The sequence below is a fragment of the Calonectris borealis genome, chromosome 6 (genome assembly GCF_964195595.1).
Source record: "Calonectris borealis chromosome 6, bCalBor7.hap1.2, whole genome shotgun sequence".
Classification (NCBI taxonomy): domain Eukaryota; kingdom Metazoa; phylum Chordata; class Aves; order Procellariiformes; family Procellariidae; genus Calonectris; species Calonectris borealis.
The window spans coordinates 26,665,402-26,690,849 of NC_134317.1; the positions used below are offsets into that span (position 1 = coordinate 26,665,402).

The 25,448-nt window shown below is 34.3% G+C and overlaps 1 protein-coding gene across 2 annotated transcripts in view; it reads right to left on the reverse strand.

Moving 5' to 3' along the window:
* The window catches only part of CCDC141 (coiled-coil domain containing 141), a 108,824-nt gene that overhangs the window by 22,061 nt on the left and 61,315 nt on the right, over window positions 1-25,448 (reverse strand). For both annotated transcript variants that reach the window (XM_075153350.1, XM_075153351.1), the window contains exons 9-21: window positions 24,819-24,960; window positions 22,869-22,988; window positions 20,734-20,925; window positions 19,484-19,660; window positions 17,769-17,948; window positions 16,765-16,890; window positions 15,980-16,168; window positions 15,494-15,673; window positions 14,259-14,408; window positions 7,881-8,021; window positions 5,642-5,836; window positions 3,837-4,020; window positions 2,463-2,572 (exon numbers count right to left, since the gene is read on the reverse strand). In XM_075153350.1, coding sequence (XP_075009451.1) covers window positions 2,463-2,572; window positions 3,837-4,020; window positions 5,642-5,836; window positions 7,881-8,021; window positions 14,259-14,408; window positions 15,494-15,673; window positions 15,980-16,168; window positions 16,765-16,890; window positions 17,769-17,948; window positions 19,484-19,660; window positions 20,734-20,925; window positions 22,869-22,988; window positions 24,819-24,960 — 2,086 coding nt within the window. The remainder of the gene's footprint in view (window positions 1-2,462; window positions 2,573-3,836; window positions 4,021-5,641; window positions 5,837-7,880; window positions 8,022-14,258; window positions 14,409-15,493; window positions 15,674-15,979; window positions 16,169-16,764; window positions 16,891-17,768; window positions 17,949-19,483; window positions 19,661-20,733; window positions 20,926-22,868; window positions 22,989-24,818; window positions 24,961-25,448) is intronic.

The window sequence follows — 25,448 nt, forward strand, 5'->3', positions numbered from 1 at the left end:
TCATCAGCAGAAGTGTAAATTGCTTTTTGTAAAAATATGCAGCAAAACCTGATTCATTCATTCCTGGACAAGCAAAGATAATATTTTTCAAAGCTGAGGGGATCTTTTCTGAGGCAGGGAAAGTATAGGACACCAAAGAAGATCGCAAGTGGTTGGTCAAGAATCTGAGGAATATTAACCAATTTGTACCCAGCATAAGTAAGGGAAAATAGAGGATTAAGAAAGTGACACTATTAGGAAAGAAGAGGATAAACAACAAATCCAGAAAAATTTCAGGATTGCAGGAAAACAGTTCTAGGGAGGAAAGAAATATTTGTGAGTCTCTAAAATGTTCAAATTTGTCTAAAAGGTAGAAAGGGGAGAATGTGTTCTAACCACAAAACATAACCAGGCAGAATTTACATTTGTTCTTGTTTTCCTCCCTCCTTCAACTTCCCATCTGGACAGTCCATAACTACTCTTAATGTAGTTAACTCTACTTTAGATCAGCTACTTGTACCGTTCTTTTTGGTTAATACTTATTTCTAGCTTAAGCCTCAAAGACTGCACAACTGCTTACGAAGTACTTACATAACAGAAATCTGGACAACGATACTGTATTTCATAAGGACTCCATGAATCCTTTAAAATTGTCATGGAAGAAATCTACAGATTTCAAAGAACATCACAGTGGCACAATGTAAGGAAAACCAAAAGTTTTATAGTCAGAGTTTTGTGTATTTCACATCTTTAGCTGTCTAGCCAAAAGTTTCAGTCCTAAATAGGTTCTTACAAGAAAGTGCCGCATTATTAATTTTCCATTCTAGCATTAAACAATGAAAAATTCTGTGTGATCTGTTCAATCTGTTTTTTTTCTGAAGAAAAACTAGTCTTTAATTTTGCACTTGAAAAATCCAAGAGTTGTTTTCTTCTGACATTCAGCAGCTATGTAAAATCAGGAAAGATTGCGCAATACAACATTTCCCCTTCGTTTGTTATGCTTTAAAAATGACAGGAAGTGAAACTGAATTCATAGTCATGGCATTCCATACTCATGACACCTATTTGTGTAGATAATTTGCTGAGTGATTTATTCTTTGTAAGATACAGATATTCTGGAAATGTTCAGTAAGAATGTTTGTTACTCTTAAAATCTCAGAATACTACATATTATTAAAAAATAAAATAAATAAATAAACCCTTTCATTTGAAAAAAAGTTGCAGAACTACTCTCTATTGCAGAAGATTAGTTTTTATAATATTCTTTTTGACTGACTTTTTAAAAAGAATTATCTAAATTAAAGGTTAAAGTAATCAGTAAGTAGTTCATGAATGGTTCTGTGTGAAAAAAAGAGTTCTCCAAACAACTCCATTAAAGAAAGATAACTTTACAATTAGCAAAATTAGTCAAAGTAAAAAATATTAAAATTATTTTGAAATTCCACTTCTCTTGAAAATATCTGTATTATGTTGAGCTAGCAAAAAAGATCAAGGTTCAAGCCCTGTTCTAACAGAACCTGAGGCTATTGTCCTGCACACAACAGCATTTATGTAACACATGGACTGGGAAGAGAACTTTGAAAAACCTAATTGGCATTTATATTGAAGATTTCTTTAGAGTGCAAGGCAAAGCGTTTTTTCCATTCATTTAATGACTTTTGGAACTCATTTGTATTTTTGGCATCTCTTACTGCTTTTAATTGTATTAATGGATAATTTGAGTGGTCAGTTTTTATAATAGAATTCTATCACAAAGAATTGAAACAACATTCAACATCAACAAGAGCAGGATATTTAAGCATCTTAACTCTTCCAGCTTCACAGAAGAATTAACCCATTGGCTATTGCTGCATGTGGGAGACTTTGATCTATTGCTTTGAGAGTGGCAGATAGAGTCGACGGAGTCTTTATTATAGAAATCTAGCTCTCCCAACTGTCTTCCATAATTCCTCCTCTGTTGATACGTTATACTTAATTACACTTAAAGAAGCTTATCAGAAACTAAAAATGTTGTTGTTCTCTTTAATATTTATGTTATAAGTCATGCTGTTCTAATTTAAATTACTTTAGTTTTAACACAACTGTTTTTTGGGATGATTTTTCCAATAGGGAGCCAAGCTAGGTTGTTTGGCATTTTATAGATCTAGACTATATTACAGTACCAAGGGAAGAAGAAATATGAAAAAAAAGTATGTGTCTAGATACTCAAAGAAATTGTGAAATTTTCCCCTAAAGGTTACTTGAAAGCAGTAACAGTTCCGAAAGAAGGTGAGGAAAAAAAACCTGGAAGGACTGTTTAGTGTACAACAAGCAGCACTTCATTGATTCATTACAATCATTACCTAAGGTAATGGAAAAGTGAACAATTAAGAAATGCTTCATACTACCATAGATGATCCTCAATCAAAAGTACTGATTCAGACACTAAGCCCAATAAGTTGATGCAGATGCAATATATTCTCCAGATTAAAAAAAAAAAATACCTTAATGTCCTTAAGTTCTCTCAGAGATCTACACAACTCATCAATAGAATTAATGATTTCTTTGTACTTTAATATGGTTTTTTCAACATACTTCTTTCCTTCTTCAATACCTACAGAGGTAAAACAACATGAAAGTAGAACAGAATGCCTCAGACACATGTGTAACAATCAATGTACTTTGTAACCCCAATATACTATAATAATTACATTTTACTGTGTTTTGTTTTGCTGAAGAAGTTCTGTGATTGGCAGCAATGTGCTTTCCTACCTTTTACTAGCTTACTTGAGATGGGGCCTCAGAGTCGCTGCAGGTCTTCTGCAAGGCTTCTCCTTGAACAAAATTACTTCTATCTGGTTAGTGATACTGCTTTAAAAGATGCTGACCTCGTAAAATGTGTCCTAAACTAGTTGCCTTATTATACAGCTAGGAGGCACTTAGATCCCTGTTATAAGAAATACAAAGCAAAGGCAGGATGGAGAAGCTTTTTCCCATGTAATGACTTAAAAAACACAAAGCAGCTTCTTTCTCCCAGTATTCCTAATCAGCTGGTGTCAAGAATCCATTCTGTCAGCTCCTTTCCTACAGATAGGAATGTTTAAAATATTGAGAAGGTTAAAAAAAAAAAGAGAAGGAAAAAAAAAGCAATTTGTGCTCTCTAAATAGTATTTTCAGCACTAAATTAGAAGAATTTAAAAGCAGAGTTTGTTGAAATTTTTTCAGATTTACTACTTGAATTGATAGGCTACGCTGTATCTTGCACATTTGGATGGTGACCTTATCTTTGGATAAAATAACTTCAACAAGTGTATAAACATTATGAGTGGAAGAAAAAAAAGCAAAACCTGAAGTTTGTTGACCTTCATTCTTTTTGGCCAACGATATTCCAAATCAATACAATTGCAAATGCAGTATTTACATAAAAATCTACATTTTTTGCTGATAAAATGCTTAAGAAAGTTGGCAAATACTACTAGTATTCACAGTTTAATGTAAAAAATTCACTCAACGCTGAGGTATATCACTGTAACGTAGTTTGACTTCAAAGGCTTGCCTGTTAGGAGATAGCATAAGCCATGAAGTCTTAATTCCAAGCTCATAAATATTACAAAGGACATTCACACTCTGATTTCAAGGTGAACTCAGGCTGCATACAGAAAACCAAATAACTACCAGACTGTTGAGTACTTCCATATTTTTAGTTTTTTAAATATTTGTTCTGAAATTCTTCACCTCTTCCAGTCAATACTTTAAAACAACATTTGTTTTTTAGACTTCATGGGATTTTCTTCTTAAATGAACAGATCTAGGAATCTGCTTCCTCCTAAGTTATTTTATTTTTTTCCCCCACAGTACATTACCAGACAGCTCCTTACCATACAACCGTGTAGCAAGGTCTATAATCTGCTGAATTTTTTCTTCTTGTTGAGGCACTGTAGGCTCAATAAACTTATTGAATTGCTTGTAGAGAGTCTCTATTGCTTCTTTTGTTTTGCATTCTGCAGAATACTTGCCGACTCTAACAACTGTTGCACTCACATCTTCAAACCAAAATTGACACTGAGGGATAAAACCACTGCATTATAACGAATTATTATCAGCAGTTCAAGCTTTTGTAGAATAGACTGGACTATTTTTAGGCTTCCCATAATCAGTGGCATACAGTATGTCTTAAATTTTCCGATTTTAATTTAACCTGAAAAACATTTGTTCATTACCAATGCTGCTTCAAATATTAATAGCTGTTAAATTTTCTTTAAACACTAGATCCATGCTCATCTTACAAGCATGGTGAGATTATTAGTTAATGGTTCTGCAAACATATGTTTTATTTCTGGGTTCTTTCCACTTTGTATGTCAACTGACTAATTTCACAAACTTTGTTTCATGGCCACAGTTATAGCTCTGTAAGAGCATCAAGGTTGCTTAGATTTAGTCTACTAGCAAACAGGGGTTTTGGCCTCAGCAACTATTAAATTTGCTAGGAATCTTTCTACTGACAAAAAATGGGCTTTAGAGCGTACCCTTAATAAACATTTTTGGTTAACAATACTGAGAGGAGGATAGAATCTGGTGTTCAGTCACTATCATCCGTATTACATCATTACAGCAAGCAGCTAATAATCACCATTTAACTGCCATTAAAGTCAATATTTCAGACTGTGCCTATTCACTGAAAGAAAACTGTTGAGTAAAAGGTGATACTTTACACTGAGTAAAAAAATAAACAATCAAATCTTAGTTCTAGGAAATCATTTATTTCCCTCAAAGTAAGGGGGGAGTTTAAAAATGTTAATCCACAATAAATGGTAACAAATTGCTTTGCTAATGATATATGAAATAACACATTGATCAGATCATTGGACACTAAAAATATCTTTTAAACAAAACTTTAGTATTGTGATCCATCATTAAGGGCATTTATTTGTCATGCATTTAGATCACTTTGGAGATATGACCAGTGTTATTTCTAAAAATAAACAATGATGACAGGAATGTGCTTGCCTCACAGCAGATGCACCACCACAGTGTGGCAAGATGGAAAATACTGTTACAAAATTTTTTTCTTTTTAAAAAAGGCAATGTATGAAGCAGTCCTCAAACACATTAAAATAAAGTTACAGAAGTCTCCAAAAAGACTTAGACTGCAGTTCAGAAAAAAAAAAATACATACACTTAACAATTAAGTCTATTAAAAAAAATTATATCCTCTTTTAAGGAACTGAATATTTTATATTTCAGTTCCAGAATTACATACCACACAGCAGCTCTTCCTGACAACTAACGAAGTGGATATCATGATAACCTGGCTCTTGTGGTTTGACAGCTACCAAAGAGCTACCAAAGTGCCTTGTGGCACTTTTTGTGTTGCCTCAGAATATACTTAGAGAAAATGAGCTCATAAGTATGATCATAGATATGCTGAATCACTATGAAATTCATATGGAGGTGGAGGCCCCAGTCGTATGCATAGCAGTGCAAGAATATGGTCATGTTGCATATTTTTTTCCCCCTTTGTCCACAAAGTTACAAAGAAAAAAATAGAAGAAAAAACACATTTTTACCAATCTACTACTTTTGGAAGTCACAGATTTTGCCTGAAATACTTATAAGCACTTTTATCTATCCCAGTCCTGGATCATTATTACAGCCACAGGGGGGATCTCGGGTTTACTAGTACCTCTTCCATCATCTGTTGCAGATGCTCCACGAGATCCAGATTTTGCTTGTAATCCTCCACAACTCTGCTAAAGTCATTCAGCTGTTTTTGTAAGTCACTGATTGACCCCAAGAGGACTCTAACTTTAGCATTAGGTTCATTTGCTACAAAGCCAATGACTTTCTTCTCTAAATTATCCATCTTCTTTTTAAGAATCTGTTTAAAAGATGTAGCAATGTTAAATACAGCAACAAAAATGTTTCTATTTTTAGTAATAAAAAGTAAAAAACATGGGAAAAACCACAAAAAGCCATTTCTTTTCCTGTGTTTTAAAAATTACAAGTACAAGTTGCTTTTTCAAAGATCAAAGGAAACTGCAAGACCTCCACAATGCTGATTAAAATCAATGCAAATTATATTTATTAAAGGTGGAATTGAGTTACATTTTTCAGCTTAAAAATAAATAAATATCTGTAGTAATGAAACATGGAATCTTGAACAAAATAACTTTCACTGAAACTGGAAAGGAAAAAAGTACTACAAAGCCTTTGGAGTCTTTGACCAAATACAAGTCAATTTAAGCATCACAGTTATTTTGTGTCCTAGAATATTAACATATTGTTTAAGAATCTGATGTAAGCAACATCAGTGACAATCTAGCATAATCCCAAAGACCAAGGGGAACAAGTATTCATACTAGTACTTTATGATGTCTGGTATAAATATGACCTGTAAGTTTTAGGATAAGATGGTATGCATATATACATTTATATATTTTATACCCTGGGAACACTGGTCTGGACAGTTGATCAAGACTTCATCGTGTTAGCTGTTTTACAAGTGATGCAAAAAGACGGGTCCTTGATTTTTGTTTGGAAAGTTAAGAGATTGGTTTAAAATAGGAAAGTATTTCATGAACTGTCCATATATACACTTGTAAGAATATACACTGGTAGGAAGAATGTTGCCAGCAGGTCAAAGGAGGTGATTATTCCCTTCTATGTAGCACTAGTGAGGCTACATCTGGAGTCCTGTGTCCACTTCGGGCTCCCAAGTCCAAGAAATACCTGGACATACTGGAGCAAATCCTGCAAGGGGCCACAAAGATGACTGAGTGACTGAGCATGTGTCATACAAGGACAGAGAGGGTTGGGATTTTTTAGCCTGGAGAAGAGAAGGCTCAAGGTGGATCTTATCAATATGTATAAAAACATGATGGGACGGAGTAAAGAAAACAGAGCCAGACTCATCTCAGTAGTGTCTAGTGAAAAGATAGGAGGCAATGGATCCAAGCTGAAATACAGGAAATTCTGTTTACGGAAAAAAAACCCACCCACTTTTTTTACTCTGAGGGTGGAACAGCTTGCCCACAGTGGTTGTGGAGTCTCCAACCCTGGAGATATTCAAAACCCAACTGGGCATGACATAGAGCAACCTTTTGTAGTTGATCCTGCTCTGAGGAAGGAATTTTGACGAGATGATCTCCAGAGGTCCCTTCCAATCTCACGGATTCTATGATTTGTATTTGTATTTGGATACAATTGCCAAGAAAGGAAAAAAAAAAAAAAAAGATGATAGAAGAAACAGCCAATGCCAACAAAAGAAATAGCAAAAATAGAATCATAGAAGCTGCTGAAAAGTTCAAGTAAAAAAGTTGTGAAGCAAGAGACTGTTAGGGCAAGTGAAACAAAAAGTGCTAGTTCTGATAGGCAACTAAAGAGGTCATTGGAGGCTTTGGAGGAAGAGTTTCTGGTGAATGCAAAGAATGGGTGAGGCTAACAGGGTTCCAAGGTGCAAATGAGCATGACCAACTCCAGGCAATGGATGCAGAAAAAGGTTCTGAAGACTTAAATAATGAAATGAGAAAGACAAGAAAGTAGACAGATGCAAGAGGGAACATGTGCACATTTATTGATCTGTTGATTTTGATGGGGTATTTGTTTTATTTTGTTTTTTTAAGGAGAGGGAAGACTGGCTCACACATATTGTGAAGGAACAGAAGCAAGATGAAAAAAAGATTAAATAGAAAAGCAATGGAGGATAAAAGGAGTGAACACAGAGAAGTTAGGAATTGAAATAAGATGAAGGAAATGGAAGAATAAAAGGAACAGAACAATGAAAAACATCCCAGTGACAGACAGGGGAAGGATATAAAGCTGAGTAACGGGGAAGCCCACAATGCATTTTACATCTCCTCTGATCTGCTTGGCAGCAATTCAACCAGTGAAGCCTTCACTAAGACCAAAATTTCTAATATTACCTGTATTTTCTCTGCATATGTATCAACTTGCTGAATCTGTATTTTAAGTACTTTCAAGTTTCGAGATTTTTCAGTTTTCTTCATATAGTTAAACTTCAAATTGTTGAATTTCTTTTTGAGATCCTTAAATGATTCTCTGAGCTGAAACAGAGTAAGCATATTTGTTAGTAAAAAAGAAAGCAGCACACTTCAATTTAGGCTTTTTCAAGAGCTGTTTAACAGACCATGATCTGAACACTGAAAATTTAGTACAGAAATTAATAATACTATGCCTCTCATAACGCATCCTTATTTTCTCAGAATTTCTTTCCAGTAGTAGAAACTCATAATCTTACTAAATCAACATTTTTGCATTCTGAATGCTAAGTGTTGTTTCCAGAATGGCTGGGGCAAAAAAAGGCTTGGGGCAGAGGATGAGATCCTTGCTCAGACAATCTATGAAAAAATCCTGTCCGAGAGCTTTTATTGATTTTAACTAGAGGCAGATGTCCTTCACATACTCTAGTCCATTTAGTTTTCTTGGTTTTTTTCCCCTCCTTTTTTCAGAAGCCCTGCTTCTGAAAGGAAGTTACACAGGGGCTTAATTTTATACACTGTGCTGGTCAAAACATCTTAGTACAATTATTCACAGCATACAAAGATGAATCCAGCTCTTTGCAGGATCAAGATGCAGACTATATGAGCACCTGCCTTTCAAATAACTATTCTGTGAGTATGGTAGCAGAGAGATTCTGCCTAACAGATACCCAAAGAAAGCCTCGCCTAGCTATAGCTAGATAGATTTGGTATCACGTGAGAGTATTATTAACAGTTGGCACTGACTTGGTGCAGCAAGCTCAACTTTAGGGAAAATGATTCTTATAATAATATAAATTAAGATGAACTAGTAGCTCTACTTATGAAGAATCCATGCCTTTCAAGACTTTTCAGATGGACTTATATCAGCTGAGATAACTGCTATTAAATTTAGTTATATTAAATCTGCTGTAAACCTTTTTTGTTACTTAGATGGAATGTAGCTACATTTTCTTTAATCTACGAAATATTTTAAAAATCCAGAATGATAGGAATGGCACTGAGGAAGCTCTAGGAAGCTACACTTTCATTTATACACATATGGATCAGATGTATTGCCAATTTACCAGAATGAGTTTAATACACAGCAAAAAGAAGAGTCATATATGATCAACATAATTTAAAAAAACAGTATTTATTTACCATGGGAACTAGTTGGTATATTCTTTACCTCTTTTTTTTCCAATGTCAATTACCTGTTTGCTTTAATGTCTTCTTACAAGTGTGCCCTTAATAAACTATGTCATTATTTGCATTAGCAATGTTATACAAATAAGCATATCAAATATAATCAGCTAAATTATCTTTGAAGAACTATGAATTTTTTAAGTATAAAATTTTTTTTCAATATTTTTTCTCTGAAAGCTATGTAATTTTCAATTTTATTTACAACTGCAAAAAATCCTTTTAGATATTACAGTTACTTTTGAATGCCTTTAAGCAACAGATATGAGAACCAGACAAGTAAAAAACCTGCTTTAAATATGCTTCTGGTACCTTATAAAAGGTACTACTTTAATTACATTGCAATTCTATGACCGCATTTTCAAATTATTTATAATTAATTTGTAAAATTTGAAATGGAAGAATATAAAAACAACTGAAGGGGTTTTTTTGAGAATTTCACATCCTTTAGGTTGACAATCTTTTGCTTTTTAGGAGAATGTAGAATAAATTATGTAAAATTATATTTATCTAAAGGAATAGATATAAAAGAAATGCAGCAGTTCTAATGCTTTAGGGTCTCTTCCTCCAGACACAAAAATGAAAAGAACTTAACTTACTTGATCAGTGCTAACAGGTTCAGGTCACATCCACAATTCGATATTTGAGATATTTTTTAATATTAAGAAGTCCTACAGTCTTCCCCCTGCCCCCCTCCCCACCAAAGAATCCAGAGAGTAATGAATGCTCATTTTGTAGCTACTGTTATTGGAACAGCTAGCAATCAATCATTATCATTATTATTATTATTACATACTAATGTCAATCCATCAAGGGATATATTTTTCATTTTCGTTTCATCTAGTGGGATGTTGCCACATTATTTCAGCAGTGAATAGGCAGATGGTATTCACTCAGTGTAATGGAAAGGAAGGGAATTCTATCACCGGCACTGTGATCTCCAATTAGCTTAAGCTCTTTATCCCATCTAAGTACACAGAATAATAAAATCTATCTAAAAGCCCTCTGTTAATAAAACCACTTCTGCAGAACAATATTTTGCATTCAGAACACAAGAGCCTTATTTGCTGGTTTAATTTTGAGGAAAAGAAGAGGTGAGCAAGAGTTTATTTTAGTTTATTTCACTGGCTTATGCACGTACCTAGTCTAATGATCATTTATAAGGGCAGAGGCTCTCATAGCAGTATGTGAAATTAGATCGCCTTGTTTCAGATATGATGGCTCATGTATCAAAGGTCTGCAGCTGCTGTCACTCTTCTCTTTTAGCCTCAGTGGAAAAACCAGATTCAGCTCAGACTTGTACATCACCCCCTCAGAGTGCATGTACACAACTCCTGTTATCATCAGCAATTGTACCAAGGATGATATATAGCTGCCAATTTTTAGAAATCTAAATATATGTTTTCCACTATTTTCTGCAAAATTAAATGAGAAATATGAAAGGAACTATACACCCTAATACACTTCAGTGACTTCAGCCCACAAGTTCAATGGAACTTTGTAACTTGTCCATTGTGTCATAGTCATTAATCAGGCAGCTGTTCCTAACTATAGTTGGCCTGTCATGGGTGGAGAATGACAGTGGAGGAGAGGGGTTTAGGTGCCAATTGCTCCGATTTATCACACAACTACAAAATAAATGGAAAAAGCAAGGTAAAAAGCTGCTTTAAACGTGTTTTTGTTAACAGTACAGTTCCAGTAAAACGTTTTGATTCCTGTGTAAGCCACTCTAGCAAGTACTTCAGTGTTGTTAGCCACTTACCCTTCCCTTTTTATTCATACATAAAACTTTTAGTAGCACTAATAAACAAAATAGCCCATGAAAGGACGTTGCTGAAAATATATTTTCAAAGTGGCAAAGATTAAAGCACAGACAGAAGCAAAGCCAGTCAGAAAGTTGGAAGAAAAAAAAGTGCTGTTCAAGTCATTAATGATTCCTTTAATTCTGGGACCACAATCAAAATAAATTTCAAGGTGAGAAATGTGCTAAGAAGTATCAGTTCCTACTAACTTGTGAACAGAGATAGCTCATTACCCTCTGTGGTTAAAATCCACATTTTCAGTCATACCTTTCCATAAGGGTATAAATAATGACATGATAAAGAGGAAAGAAGTGAGATGACTGGGGAGAGCTGAGATCCTACTTCGAGATGTTACTCTTCTGTTGCAAGTTTTGTGCAGACATGTATAAATGTTATTTTTAAAGTGATTACCTAAAGAAAAGGCTTTTTAATTGCAAAAGTTATCTTATGTAAATAACTGTCACCTATAATCCCATGAACAGATTCAGTGTAGTATTAAGCTACAGTTAGCTGAGGCTTGACTGCTCTATCGCAAATGATTGCGGTGTAATGCAGTGGAGTTGCGGCTTTTTGGAGGCTGCTACCAAGCTAGTTAGTGAAGCAGGAAGCCCAAACTGGCAAATACAGATCTTAAAGGTCATATATATGCTTTCCTTATACCTTTCAAAGATGTAGAGGCCATAAATCCTTTTTTTGGCCTTTGCAAATTTTCTTCAAATTAGAAAAGGCACACAAAAGGCATGCATTTTACATCTTACTCTTCAAAACTCATTCTATGTATCCTTGGCTATAAATTGAAATATTTGCTTCCTTGCTTCTTATAGAAGCACTAATATGTTACAAACACAGGGAGATAGCCAAGTCCTCTAAGTATATTTTCAAACACCAGTGAGTCCTAATCACCAAAGCCCTAGCTCATGTGCTTTATTTACACACTTAAATTCACCACATCAAAGGTAAATTAATTTAAGTATTTACAGCAGAATTCAAAATATTTTCATTCAACTTTAAAGTTTGCTCTGTACACTGGTAAATCACAACTAAATTATCTGGTTGGCTGTTTACTATGTGACAGCTATGAACAGCTGCTTCTTGCTGCTGGCACATAAAATATTTATTTCCTTAGACATAATAGATGGTAAAGAAATTGTTATTTCAGACAAGTCTGGTAGATACTAGCAATACTCAGACTAACTTCTGATGTTAAAAGTAACAGAATTTAAAATACTGAAGTGAATACTGCTAACTTTAACATTCCCGAAGTAGTTCAGTGTCTGGTTTCTTGATCCCTAAACAGAATTAGTTATAAACACTTAATGAAAAAAAAATGAAGAAAAATGGCAGCAGATTAATGCATATACAGCTACGTTAGCCAAGTATTTGTTTAGGAAATATCTTTTATGCTAACCTCTAATAGAAAAGGAATCTAAAGAAAAAGGTATCCACACACCAAATTAGTATATTTCAGTTAGTTTACATTCAAGATGCAATTAGGTCTGGGGATGACAGATTTTAACTTAATCAGCCAACATGGCTTTCTCAACTTAAAATGGAGGGAAAAAAACCAACCCAATAATTAACACTGTAAATTAAAATATGCTATGTAATTATTTTGCAGAGGGTGTCCATTAACCATGAGAAGCAAAAACGTTACATTTTGCAATATAGGGCATGTGGTGAGTAAAACGTGTCACCGACACAATTTTCATTTAAATTTGAGAGAGACAGAAGATTGCTTTTTCTCCTTTACTTCCTGCTCTCACTGGATATCTAACAAGCAATAAAAATAGAAAAATAATTCTTCTTAAAAAGGAGTCACATTCTCCTGCCCTCATTATATAACCCCAGAATCAAAGGACAGAAACAAGAGATTCATTTAATACAACAGTGTGTCTTTGAATATGGCCAGCCTTACATACAGGCTGCTCAGTGAACACTTCCTTTTCTTCAGCAAATTTGAGGGGTTTTCAGTAAAAACCTAGAATACTTTAGTTCAAACCTCAAATATTCTGATTCTGCCATGCCACTGCAAAGCATAATGGGACTTCTTGTTTAGGTACTTCATGCTTTCATTCTCTTCTACGGCATGGTTCCCTCTGCCAGAATGCTTCTCCTATACCACCTGCTGTTCCTGTTGCCTCCTACCATTGGCCAAGAAGTTACATCACGGGAGGCTGATGCAGAGATCAGAGAGTGAAACACACTCAGCTTATAACTGACAAGGGACTAGAACTGTAACTGAGATTAAAAAAAAACCTTTTTTTTGATGCACATGTTCTTTCAATTTCAAAATATATTTTTGTGAAAATGGATGCTTTTCACAAACACACAAAAATATTTTTTAAAAGAAAAGAAAATCCAAACAATAATTTCCTCATTAAAAATAGTTGGGACAGAAATCTCAGTCACCTCTACTTTGGTATTTTCAGAAAATGCAATCTTTCTTTAGCGAAAGACAAAATAAGAAAATACAACTTTCAGTGTCCTGTGTTTCCACTACCCATGCTTCACCTACAGGGAACATTAGTGTGAAATCCTTCCAGGTAAGAATCCAGCTTCTGTACTTCATGGATGTACAGAAGTGCAACCTACAGAACATCAAGTGTAGAAGCCATCAGCCTCTTATTTTAATGGATCACTCTGAGAAAATTCATTCTGTGGAATGTTTTTCCTAAATTAATTTTTGCTGAGACATCTATCCAATTCAACCTGTTAAGTTGTGAGTGGATTTGTATTTGGTCTACTAAGATGTTAAATTAATAATCATATTAACTAAGTAATTTTTCCTAACCTAAGTTCCATAATACTAAATTCTTATATCGCGTGCCAAAGAACACTTCCTTTTCTTCCAGCAATTTTTTAAGTATCATATCTTGGGTTTCTGAAAAAAATGTTAAATACTAAATTAGGCTGAACTTTTCATTAAAAGACTGGAAGTTCTTTCTAATATCATTACAACTGCAATATATGTAAATTCTACTTTTGTTTGAAACTTTAGCTTCATAAGAAAGAAATCTGAAGACTCAGGTATTTCAGACAAAACTGAGAGATTTGAAAGCCAAAGAAAATAGAGCTGCTCTATTTCCAGTCCTCTTGGTACAGTGAAAGCACTTTATTGCCAGCCCAAAAACTTGATATAATCCTGAACTGCAGAGGTATGGACCATAGCTTATTATTGCTGCTGTGTGGATCAAAGATTGCTGGTAAGATGAAAATCAATTTTTCTGTATACATATGAAGCATCTAGGGGAATGATAAACAGTAACATTACAGAATTTTAACAGTCATTTAGTGTGTTGGGATTTATCTCATTTACCTCATTTATCTCCTCTTGAGTGGTGCAGTGTTGGAAATGCTGTGACAGTTCTTCCTCATATTTATTGGCTTTGGAGCTCCAGTTAATGTTATCATATTCAAATCTAGCAAGTTCTTGCTTCAGATTCTTTACAGAAACATTCAAGTAATTCTAAACAGGGAACAGACAAAGAAACTTATCAAACTCAGGAAATTTATTGATTTAACCAATCTAAAATGAAAATCATTTTGAGGCAGAACATGTATAGTCAGTCACAATGGGCTAGAGTAAACTACTAAACCTCCACTGTAACGAGAGCAAGTACATAGCAGTTTCAATCACTAGCAGTCTGAGTAGTTTTGGGTCAAAGTCACAACTCACACATGGTGTCTTCTCTGAGCAAAGAGGAAGTGGCCTACTCTACTCCTTTACCACCCAGAGATGAACTCCTTTCTGCTGTCAATCAATTTATGGAGTCTGAAGAGCAGACTGGCAATGTGGATAATCTAGGCAGGTCATAAGCGAATGTCTTGCTTTCTCCCTAGTAAATGAATACAGCGTAATGACAATCCTGCCCTGAATAAATAACTCCTTTCTAAAATTATATCCATTTTGCCATGCAAATCAGTCTGGAATCCACTAATAAGGTAACACTGTTATTATATTTCCTTTTTGTTCTTTTGTTATCCTTTCTTTATAGGAGAATAAATATGCAAAGCAACCTTTACAAAGTAGCAGGAGTCTAATATATAGATGTGGCATTCAAGAAAATCACCAACAGGGCCTTGAACTGCACAAAGAATACAAGAGAACAGAAAGTCGTGGTTTTTTTTTTCCAAGTGCTGATATTTTAAGATTAATTTCCTCCCTATTTCAAATCTATTTCAATGTTTTCCAGAGTAAGATCTGTTCACAGACCATTAAAAATTAAAACAAGATTTCAAAGAAATTAATTTTTCTTTTCTCTTGGCAAAAGCAATTCATAATGTAACTACTGAAGAATAAATCTCATAATTTCTGGGTGTTTCATTTAATTTGATGGCTGTATAACTGCAAACTCTGAAAGTAGAAATCTAAAACTGATCAACTATTTTACATTTTATGTTTTGCTTTCTTTTAAAACGATCTTAAAGCTCTGTATTTATTTTTCTCAGAGTATTAATACATTTTTGTACATCTAAAAGTCAATCAGGTAGCTCCAATAATCTTCTTTCACATTTATTCTTGATTTCACAAATCATTCTAGTTCTACTCACAGGTTGCTGCATTGCAGACAAGATATCCACTCCCTGGGTAATAAGCAGTTTATATAGCTGTCTGATATGTGCATGTTTCTCCTGAGCATTCAGAAGGTAGGCTTTAGCATAGTGCACATTTTCAGGGTCCTCACATATTTCAGGAATATCCAGTTCTCCTGATTTTGATAGACATTCCAGCTGGAATATGTTAAAAGGAAAATCAGTGTGTGTTTAAAATAATGTGAAAGGAGGCTTACAATTCCTTCCTTACCCATAATGTGTTACCCTAAACTTTGTTGATGTGCGTTTAAGTAATTAAATTTAGGTTCAGATCTGAATTTTAAATTCTCCAAATTTCATGCAGTTTTAGATCCAAAATTTTAATTCTGATCACCAGGCGGGTTAATGCTGTTTGTTTGGGGAAAAAAAAGACAGACAGGCACCAAAACCAAAAAGAGTTTAACTGCAACGGGAAGAAGGTATATTTTAAAAGATTATACTCACTTCTTTTTTAATGTGATGGAATTTGACTGTCTTGTTGAAAATCTCATCATATTCTGTCATTGTGTCCTTTACCGTTTGATGGAGATTAATAAGCTCGCTTATTCTTTCAGAATTCTTTTTCACAGGAAATCCTTTCTGGCTTGGCAATTCTAATAATTTTATCAGGTACTCAAGCTCAGCATTCAGTTGCTAGCAAAAAAGCAGAAGTTACTCAAACTACACAAATATATTTGCAAATTTTCCCTTACATTTGATGAAATAACAACCTAACAATTGTAAAGTGCGTTAGGGAAAAATCAGTGCCATGCTCTTTAAAACACTCTCCACATACTTTATTTTTTGCTAAGCATGAATCTCAGCTATCATCCAGAAACAGCCTTCGATCAAAACAAGTCAAATAACTTGTAGGGGAATGGCAGACTGAATTGCTAAAACTCAGAGACAGTATTCAGAGGACATAGGAAGCTCAGTATGACATACCTCAGCCTCTGACCGGCTCTAACTCAAAAGCATGAAGCTGGTACTCTCCTTGTACTTCCACCACCCCAATGCTTGTGTGTCATTTTAATATGCAGCTAACACCGCTCAAGACATTCTTTGGACACTGAAGCTAAAATGTCTTCTCCCTTACCTTATAAACACACACAAACCCTTCCTTCTGGAAAAGTAATGTAAAACATAAAACACTGTGACCCCAGACAGCCTGTGTGAATGTGAATGTGAATCTTTATTGCACCAAAAAGAGCTTTTGATCCACCATGCACCTCAGTAGCTTGCTTTCTCACCTGATACTGTGGTTTCATTTGGTTAAATTTTTTTTGTAGTTCCAAAACAATAAAAAGGTCACTTTCAAGGTCAACTGTTGTTGCAAGCTGGAGTGCCTCTTGAAGAACCTCTAATCCATGGGTAGTCTAAAAGATAATCAAAGAGTTCAGTGTTTTTATCTGTAGTAAATAAAAAAAAAAAATTAAACTCAAATCGAAATTTTTAACAAGAACCTTCCCCAAACCAGACACCCAAATGCTGTCAGTAAATTTCATTAAAAGATTACTAGTTTAAAAAAAAACAAAACCACAAAAGAAACCAACAAAAAAAGAGGGATTCTGTAGTTAAGATGACTAATTTATTTTTTTTAAACTATAAACCTCTCTGTCTCAAACCCCCTGACTGACAAGGGTGATAGGAAATCTTTAAGACAGCGTGCAAAAATGATTCAGACACAGATCGGAGGACCCATACATGCGGTGTATTTACTGTGATAGCAGATATCCTGGTTTAGCGATAAGTTGCACTAGACAAACAGCGGCTACAAACCTCTGGTTCTGCTGCTAGCCTAGCTAGTGTTGCTTTTAAGGAACACTGCACACTGTCCCTGTGCCAAGGAGGTTTCAGTCCTCTTTCCATATGAACACGGTTGGACTTGAGTTCAGTAACTATTAGGACAGAGTTTAGTTTAGTAACTATGAAGTCACCACAAAATGGTGCTTTTTTTAAAAAACAAACAAACAAAAAACTAAAGCACTGCTGGTATAATATATGGACTCGATTAAAACTTAAAATCTGAAGTGGGGACTTGGACTTGTATGTGTTTGAATAAGGGCAAAAAAGATCAAAAACATTTCATGTTTCTTGATGACTATCTGGCAGAATAGACTATGGAGAAATATCTTACTGATCATCTCTCTTTCTTAAATGATGCCTATAATAGTTGATGAGAGAGTCACAGACAAACTAATAACAATCTAAAAATGTTTGCCACAGTTTCTTTCTTCCTAGCTATTTTACTTACAACTTTTAGTTGTTCTTTAAATATCCGGCACTGTTGTTTGATGGGTTTTACTTGAGTATTTTTAAAATTCCAGATTGCCCAAAGATCAGTCAGCTCTTTCTTTTCTTTACTCAAATTGACAATGATATCTTCTGTTACTCGTACAGATTTTTCTGCTTTTAATATTAAACTCTCATTTACCTGGCAAATAAACAGACACGTTTTTTTCCACATATATTTTTATAAAATACAATTAAAACCTCATAATAGTAAGCTTTGTTGAGACTTTAATAAAAACCAACTATTCGAGAAAAACTTCTTTGAAAATTTCTGGTACTCTAGGTGTCTTTAAATATACTGTTCTCTTAGAAATAGGCATATAGATCAACAGAATTTGTATATTGAGGACATGGCTAACGTTAAAGTTTAAAACCTAGAACAGGTCAGTATGACTGAATTATTGTCATCTGATGGCTGTTTAATGCTCATACAAAATAAAGTAATTTCTGAATAGACAGAACTACCCAAAATGGCCTTTTGGGGAATAGCAACTGGAAAGTGAAGTGGATGAAGAAAAGGCCACTCCTTTGTGCTGATAACCAAAACAGCACCGAAGCATGGGAGGGATAAAGTGTTCAGCATTTGAACATTTGGTGGTTTTTTCTCTTTTTAACAGAGCCCATATCAGAAACATCAGAAAATGGTGTAATGCTGTTTCTGCTTTTCCCATTTCAGAATTTTTCTTTTAAGAAAAGTTGTGTTCATAAATTACTTGTATGATCCTTATCTTCCAGATACTTAAAAGCTACAACCTAAGAATATCATGGGAACAGAGTAGCAGAAAATGGTAAAAGCAGAAATAGCACTTTCAGGTCTTTAGAGAGATAATATCTGAAGGTATGTTTAGACTTTAAGTGACTGCAGTGCAACCTCATATTCACACATATTCAGCTTGCCTTTACACTGACTATCTTATCTGCGCCTGGCTGCATCCAGCTGTGACAGCACACACTTTAGCCCACACTAACTGCCTGAGCACTTTCCCTCCTTAAGTAGGTTTTTCCAGCTCATCTTGCATGCTGCTGTATGTTATCAACACCAACTCCCCCTTCTCACCCTAATGTAATTGCTCCCTAGTCTGTCCTATAAAAACAGAAAGAACAGCTGGGTATCCAGGCTGTCTACATTAATTTGGATCACTTTAGGAGTGGTGGCTTAGGGAATGATTGCACATCTCAAATGATCATCTCATGAAGGAGTGCTGGAAAATTAGATAGGGATGCCTAGGCAGTGCAGCTGAACCCAAGACAGAACGTAAAGACACCAGGAAAGATTATCTGTAAGGAAGTAGCTCTAGCACTCTTCTTTAGAAGAACTTCATACACTTACTTAATAAAGACTGCCTCTTAGTGGAAGTAAAATAAACTTAATACTGTACTTGCATATATACTGCTTTCCAACATGAACAAGACAGATATGTGCATGTATTATATTCATATGCATGTACTGGATCATTTATTAAGGGCTCTGTCATTGTTAATCACAAAACTTTTTATATTACTTATAATGCCATTACCACTCAAATAATACTTTCATATTTTATAAGTATATAGCAGCATTAGTCCCTTTAAAACTAGGTACTGGAGAAATCACAATCTATCAGTCACAGAACTAGGATCAGTGCTCATTACAGGCAAACATCAAATATTCAGTACGGTTTACCAGATTATACTCACCATATTTACTAAATTTACAAAATTGCAACCCATATTTTGGGTGGAAAAAATTTTCTTTATAGCCTTTTGCCATTGAGTATTAGCTGACTCCATTGCAATTTTATTTTCAGCCTCCCTGTTTGTTTGTAATGGTTCTGATCTATAAAATTCCTTCAGATTTTGAATATCATCATTCACCTATAGAAAGACATAAAATAAGCATAAAAAAAACAATTAAAAAATTGAGCTGCTATAATCAGAAGGTATACAGACATGGTAAAACTGAATAGCAGCCTCTGAATCTTTTCCAGGTTTTAAGATCTATCATCTTCCCTAAAATCTATACAAATACTAAATAATAAAAAAGTTTTAAATAAACTGTTAACCAGTAGATGGCAAGCAGACAGGTGACAGCAATTTGTTCAATTTCTGTCACATATCATTACATGGATATTATATACCAGTGTATCAATGCAATCATTTTCACAAATCTGTTTAATATGAAGTAACTGAAGTTAGCAATCATTGGAAGTAGACGCAATCCATTTTTTTTGGCAGTTTATCTTCAGATAAATAAATCCTATAGCTAATTTTATCTGATAGGTTCCATTGTGTCCTCAATTTCTTTCTAAATATAAAATAACAACAGTGTTGTAGAATCTTAAAAAAAGCATTACATCAAAATGAAAATTAACTGCCCTGGGCACCATTAGCATAGCTACCAAAATTATGTTGGTAATGAATTGATTACGATTTCAGCTAGAGCGAGCTGGTTTGTATTAATTTTTAAACCCTTTGAGATGAATTAGCACTTCATGGAAGTAATGCAAGACAGCGATAAATATCTATATATTATAATATGATAAATATAGATATATCAATATATTATGTGACATATTTTTAAAATTATATGAAGCAAAATCAGTAAATTTAAGAGTTGGAGTACATATACATAAGCATTTTTATTATGTATATAATGAGAGAGTGCATGTGTGCAGGAGAAAGTAAAAATTCAATAAAAATACTTCCTACAATGGTGATTTAAATCAGTAGAAAATCTGTGCATAGACTAGTCATTATGTTGACGCAAGTTCAATGATCAGGCCTGCTTGCCCTGATGGAACAGATCTCCTTTAAAGTAGAAAGGAGCTTACAAAGACTTGCAGGGCTTCCATGGCACAGCATCTACAGGATTTGTCTTAGCTAACTAAAAGCACATTTTTCACTAAGATTTTCATAGTCTAGTTAGAGAATAAATAAGTAATCTGTACCTCCATAGCTGACTTTAAAAAGGCCACATAAGTTTCTAGAATTTCTAATTTTGAACTAATATTCTTTTCAATTTTTTTCAGTGCTTCATTCAGAAAGTCAATTCTGCTAGAAAAAGCTGCCACCTGCTCAGGTTCAAACTCTTCCATATCTTTGATGATTCTCTCGGCTGCTTCCAGTTCATGTGATGTTTCCTTTGAGGGTACAAGCATAGAACAACATGCATAATGACTGAAAAGGACTTGTGAATATTGATATTATATTGTCAGTTTTCACTAGTATTACTCTCTTATGTATAATTCAATTACTTAGTTGAAGAAGAGTTCATAATGGACATTATATGCTGAAAATAACCCTTTCTTTCCTTTAACATTTTGACACCAAAAACTATGGATGTAGTTATTAAAATAGCTATTTTGAATGGAAAAAAAAAGTAAGAATCTCAGTATTCAGATTAAGTAAACCACTTCACAGTGGAAGAATGAAAAAAAACCCAGAAACATTCCATGTGGAAACATCGATAGCTAGAACTGATACAATTCCTTTAATAAATAGTATAGCCCAATTTTCTGAACCGATTCTCTTGAGTCTAAATCCCTCTTAGCTGCTTGTCTGATACTCAATTCTCATAGAAAAACTAAGTGTCCACTCTACAGTAAGACTCCAGAAGCACTGAGTCCTCATAAGGCCACTGCTATAATTGTTTTATGGCCTGTTCTTGTAGCACTTCGCCTTATGGATCACTCATGCCTTCATTCTTGAATCAATAACTGCTTCCTAGCTCCAGACTAGTCCCTACCCATCAAGCTAGACTGCCCTGCATTCCAACCCAAACCCATGTTCTTGCATGCAGCAAATCTGCAGAAGTCAGATGGAGATCAAACAGTGGGTCATATCTGTTACTGCATCAAATACTCAAACCCAGAAGAGTCACAGTATGCTGTCTGAGCAAGAGCTGAATTACTAACATTTTCCATGTTTCATCTGGGATTCTGGTTTTCAGATTCACTTAACTCATAACTTCAGATATCTATGTCTATGTGCTTACCTGCTTTTGTATATTTACCTCAATACCACTTAGCATATCTACTTCTGGCATTCAGTCAAGAGTGCAAACTCTAGCATATCACAATCCACAGAAAGAATAGGTAGGAGAGGTTACTATTGTCAGGGCAGATTGTACACTGCAACAGACAAAGGTAACACCCTGGCATGCAAAAATTTAGCAGAAAAGACACTAAAAACTATTATACAGTCTTGTGGAACAAAAAGGGGCTCTAGCTCATCTGCTGAACTTTTTATATTCTTACTGTGTGCTCACCAGAATTTCCTTAAAGTGAATTTTATTTCCACAGACACTGTACAGATCCAGCTCTTGTTGCTGGAAACAAACTGTTGCCTGAAAAAAAAAAGAACTCCAAAGGAGTAATATAGTTTTAAGAACTCCTAAAACATAGGATACTCCTAAAACATATACTGCCATGTTGCTCAGTTTAGCCATGAAATATGCACCTGTATCAAGACGATGGAGAGGATTCAACTGGTTTTAAGCCACTTTCAGATACTGCAGCACTGCTACAGGAGTTGGAAAGGCCCTGAATGTGACTTTAAAATAGCCTCATCTGTGTTACAGAGCTGAGTGCTGCAGCTTTCATACCGTGGCTGCATTCCCAACACGACCAACAGATATCTGATGGCAACTTCACAGTCCCCTTCAAAGTTTCTCCGACTGGGAAGTACTTTTTTCTTTTTTGCGGATTCATCCCTTTTATTTGGCATAATAAACCATAAGAGTTTTCTGTGCCTCTGACTGTCTAGACAATTTTTAAACTTGCAGGAGTAGCAATCCACATTTGAAGAGTCTTCCTATCAAGGGTTGATACTGGAATCTTGAGGTAGTAGCAAATAACATGATGAGATAGAGACAATGGGGATAAGCAATGATATAAGAAGAACTGACTTGTAATTTTATCTGTGATTTTGTTCATTAACTACAGTTTTAAACCAAACTATAGACCTGTTTTCTTTCCAAGAATACGTAAGAAACTCTCAGTCTCTCACCTTATTTAGAATTACATACAGCATGCATTTGTTTCTAAAAGTACTTAACATTATTAAAGCTTCTTTTTTTTTTTACCTTAGTTTGTTTAGCCAGTTCAAGATGTTTGTCCAAAACTCTTTCCGACTCACACAAATACGAACCAATCTCCATACCAACTGCAAGCATCGGGGTGATTTTATTAATCGACTGCGATACCTTTATTTGAAAGCATCATTTTTATATTGTTAATTTGTACAAGTAGAGAGTATAAAAACAGTATAAAACATCACTTTATGTAGAAAAAACACTTGTCTGTTGGTGTTTAGATTATGTACTTTGTATAATCAGAGAAATTCAGGAATGAAAATATGAAGGAAGAAAATTCTACTATTTCTCCTAAAAAAATTCTGACAGATATGGTCAGAATTTGAGAAAAAAAATCCTGTTTGGTCTCATTTTGTTGATAGTGTTTTCCTTCAAACTAAGTATCCCAAGCTTGTTATTTCAATAAGGCACAACTGCATTATAATTTAGATATTATAACCTTGGCAAAAACACTTCTATTATGCTCATTTTTTTTCCCAAAAAGTACATTTAGAGCTTCTCCTCCAAGCCAAGAGACCTATTTTTGTGCAGATACATGTACACAACTCCATTTCATTGTCACTGTAAGATGTTATATATGCATGATGATAACAAAACAGATTATGAAGAACAGAGGCAGATGATACCAGACATAATATGTATAGTTATTATTAGACATGTGAATTCACATGTACCGTATATTTTAAGCAGTGGCTGCTGATTGAGGTTCAAACTTTATAAAATGAAGCTCAGGGGCAGTTGAATTTAGCACCAGATTCTTTGGGATACTTTCCATTAGCAGAAGGTTGGAATGAAAAGTGTTTTGCTTGGTAGGAAGAAAACAATAAGCACTGTTCACTGTAATGAAAGATCATTTGTTATCGCTAAAATCTTCAGAATGTTCTCTAATTCAAGACTGGGAACAAACTGATTAGAACAAAGTGCAGAATGAAACCGTATGTCAAAATTGGGGTCTACATTTGAGTAAAATTTATTTTCATAATTGAAGTTTTATCTTAAGATTCTCAATATGCTGGTGACATAATTTCTACAAGACCAGCAGCTATCAGCAAATTTTTTATTTTCAGCTAAACTCAACAATATTTTCACTGTGTTCTAATACCACGAGGCCTCTTCTACATAAATTGTATGCAAAGGGACCAATTTATGGCAAATTTACTTCCTATTTGATTCAGAATAGTTCATTATAAACTTCATGTTAATATTATAAAATATCAGATTGCAGACTTTGTTATTCAGTCATTAAATTTGATTTACTTTTTTGGTCTATGCTCTGGGATTTCTTTCATATGAACCTTGTTAAAAGATTATATTTTTTAATTTGAATTTACACATGGAACCTTATTTAGGAGCCATGTGTCAATTCCATCTCTGACAAGTCATTAAAAAGGTCTGCAGTACTACAGAACATTCAACAGCTTAAAGAAGGCTGTGATGTCCTTGATGCATCAGTATCTTAATGAATAAAGGAATTTTTATAGTGAACAGAATCTACTCTCCTTCAGCCTTACTGAAAATTTGCTGTGGTTCACAGTCACCATGTTTATTAACCCTCAATTTTGGCACACTTCTATTTTTACCTTCAGCCAAATGAAACAGAAGACATAGAAACAGCATAGGAAACCTGCATGCAGGTCAGTGTCCTAATTGCTCATTTCTTTTCCAAAAGAACAAATTATAATAGCTCATTATCTAAGCAAATCCATGCTTTATTGAAGATTAGTGAAGTGTTCTCATGGAAACAGCTGCATTTTTCAGAACAGCTTTAGGTTCATTTGTGCTGATAACAGCATTCAGTATTCTAACTACAACTGTGCGCTCTCTAACAACCCAATGTTATTTGTAATTATTTGAGTCAACTTTAATATTCACATAGCTAAATTATGGAAATACAATGCACTGTTCATGAATGCATTAAGAAGATGACATGTTATGAGGTACCTTATTTAGATGATCTTCAAGTGATGCAGTCCATTGTTGTTTCTTCAAAGTAAGTTCCTTATAATCTGGACACTGCCTGATTAATTTATCTACTTTTTTTTGAATATATTGCATCATTTTCTGAATTCCTGTCACCCAAGAGCTAAAATGGAAGAGTAAAACTGTTATTTCTGATTTTTGCTCAACAATCAGGATGATGATTTAAAAAAACCCAACACCTTTTCTGTTGATTTGTATGACAAGTAACTCATGAATTTTAAGCTGTGACCCTTAAAATAATCAAGAGATATTAAAATGAATCCAAACAAAATTGATAATGAGTAGAACACAGGAATGACATTTCCAAACAAATCATTCATCACCAGTGTGTAAGTTAGATTCACTGCCACATATTCTGATTCACTGAGAAATACCTCATTTCACAAATAATTTGGACTATCTAAAAACTAAAACCACAAATGGAACAGCCTAGAAAGAGTGAAAATATATGCCATATCACTTCTACTTTAAAAAGAATGGTTTTTTTTTTACTTTCAAATATTTCAGTGTTTTTACAATAGCTGAAAAAAGAATGTCATATACATTCTAAGTCAACATTTCTTTAAAGATGCTGTTTTAACAGGAGAAAAG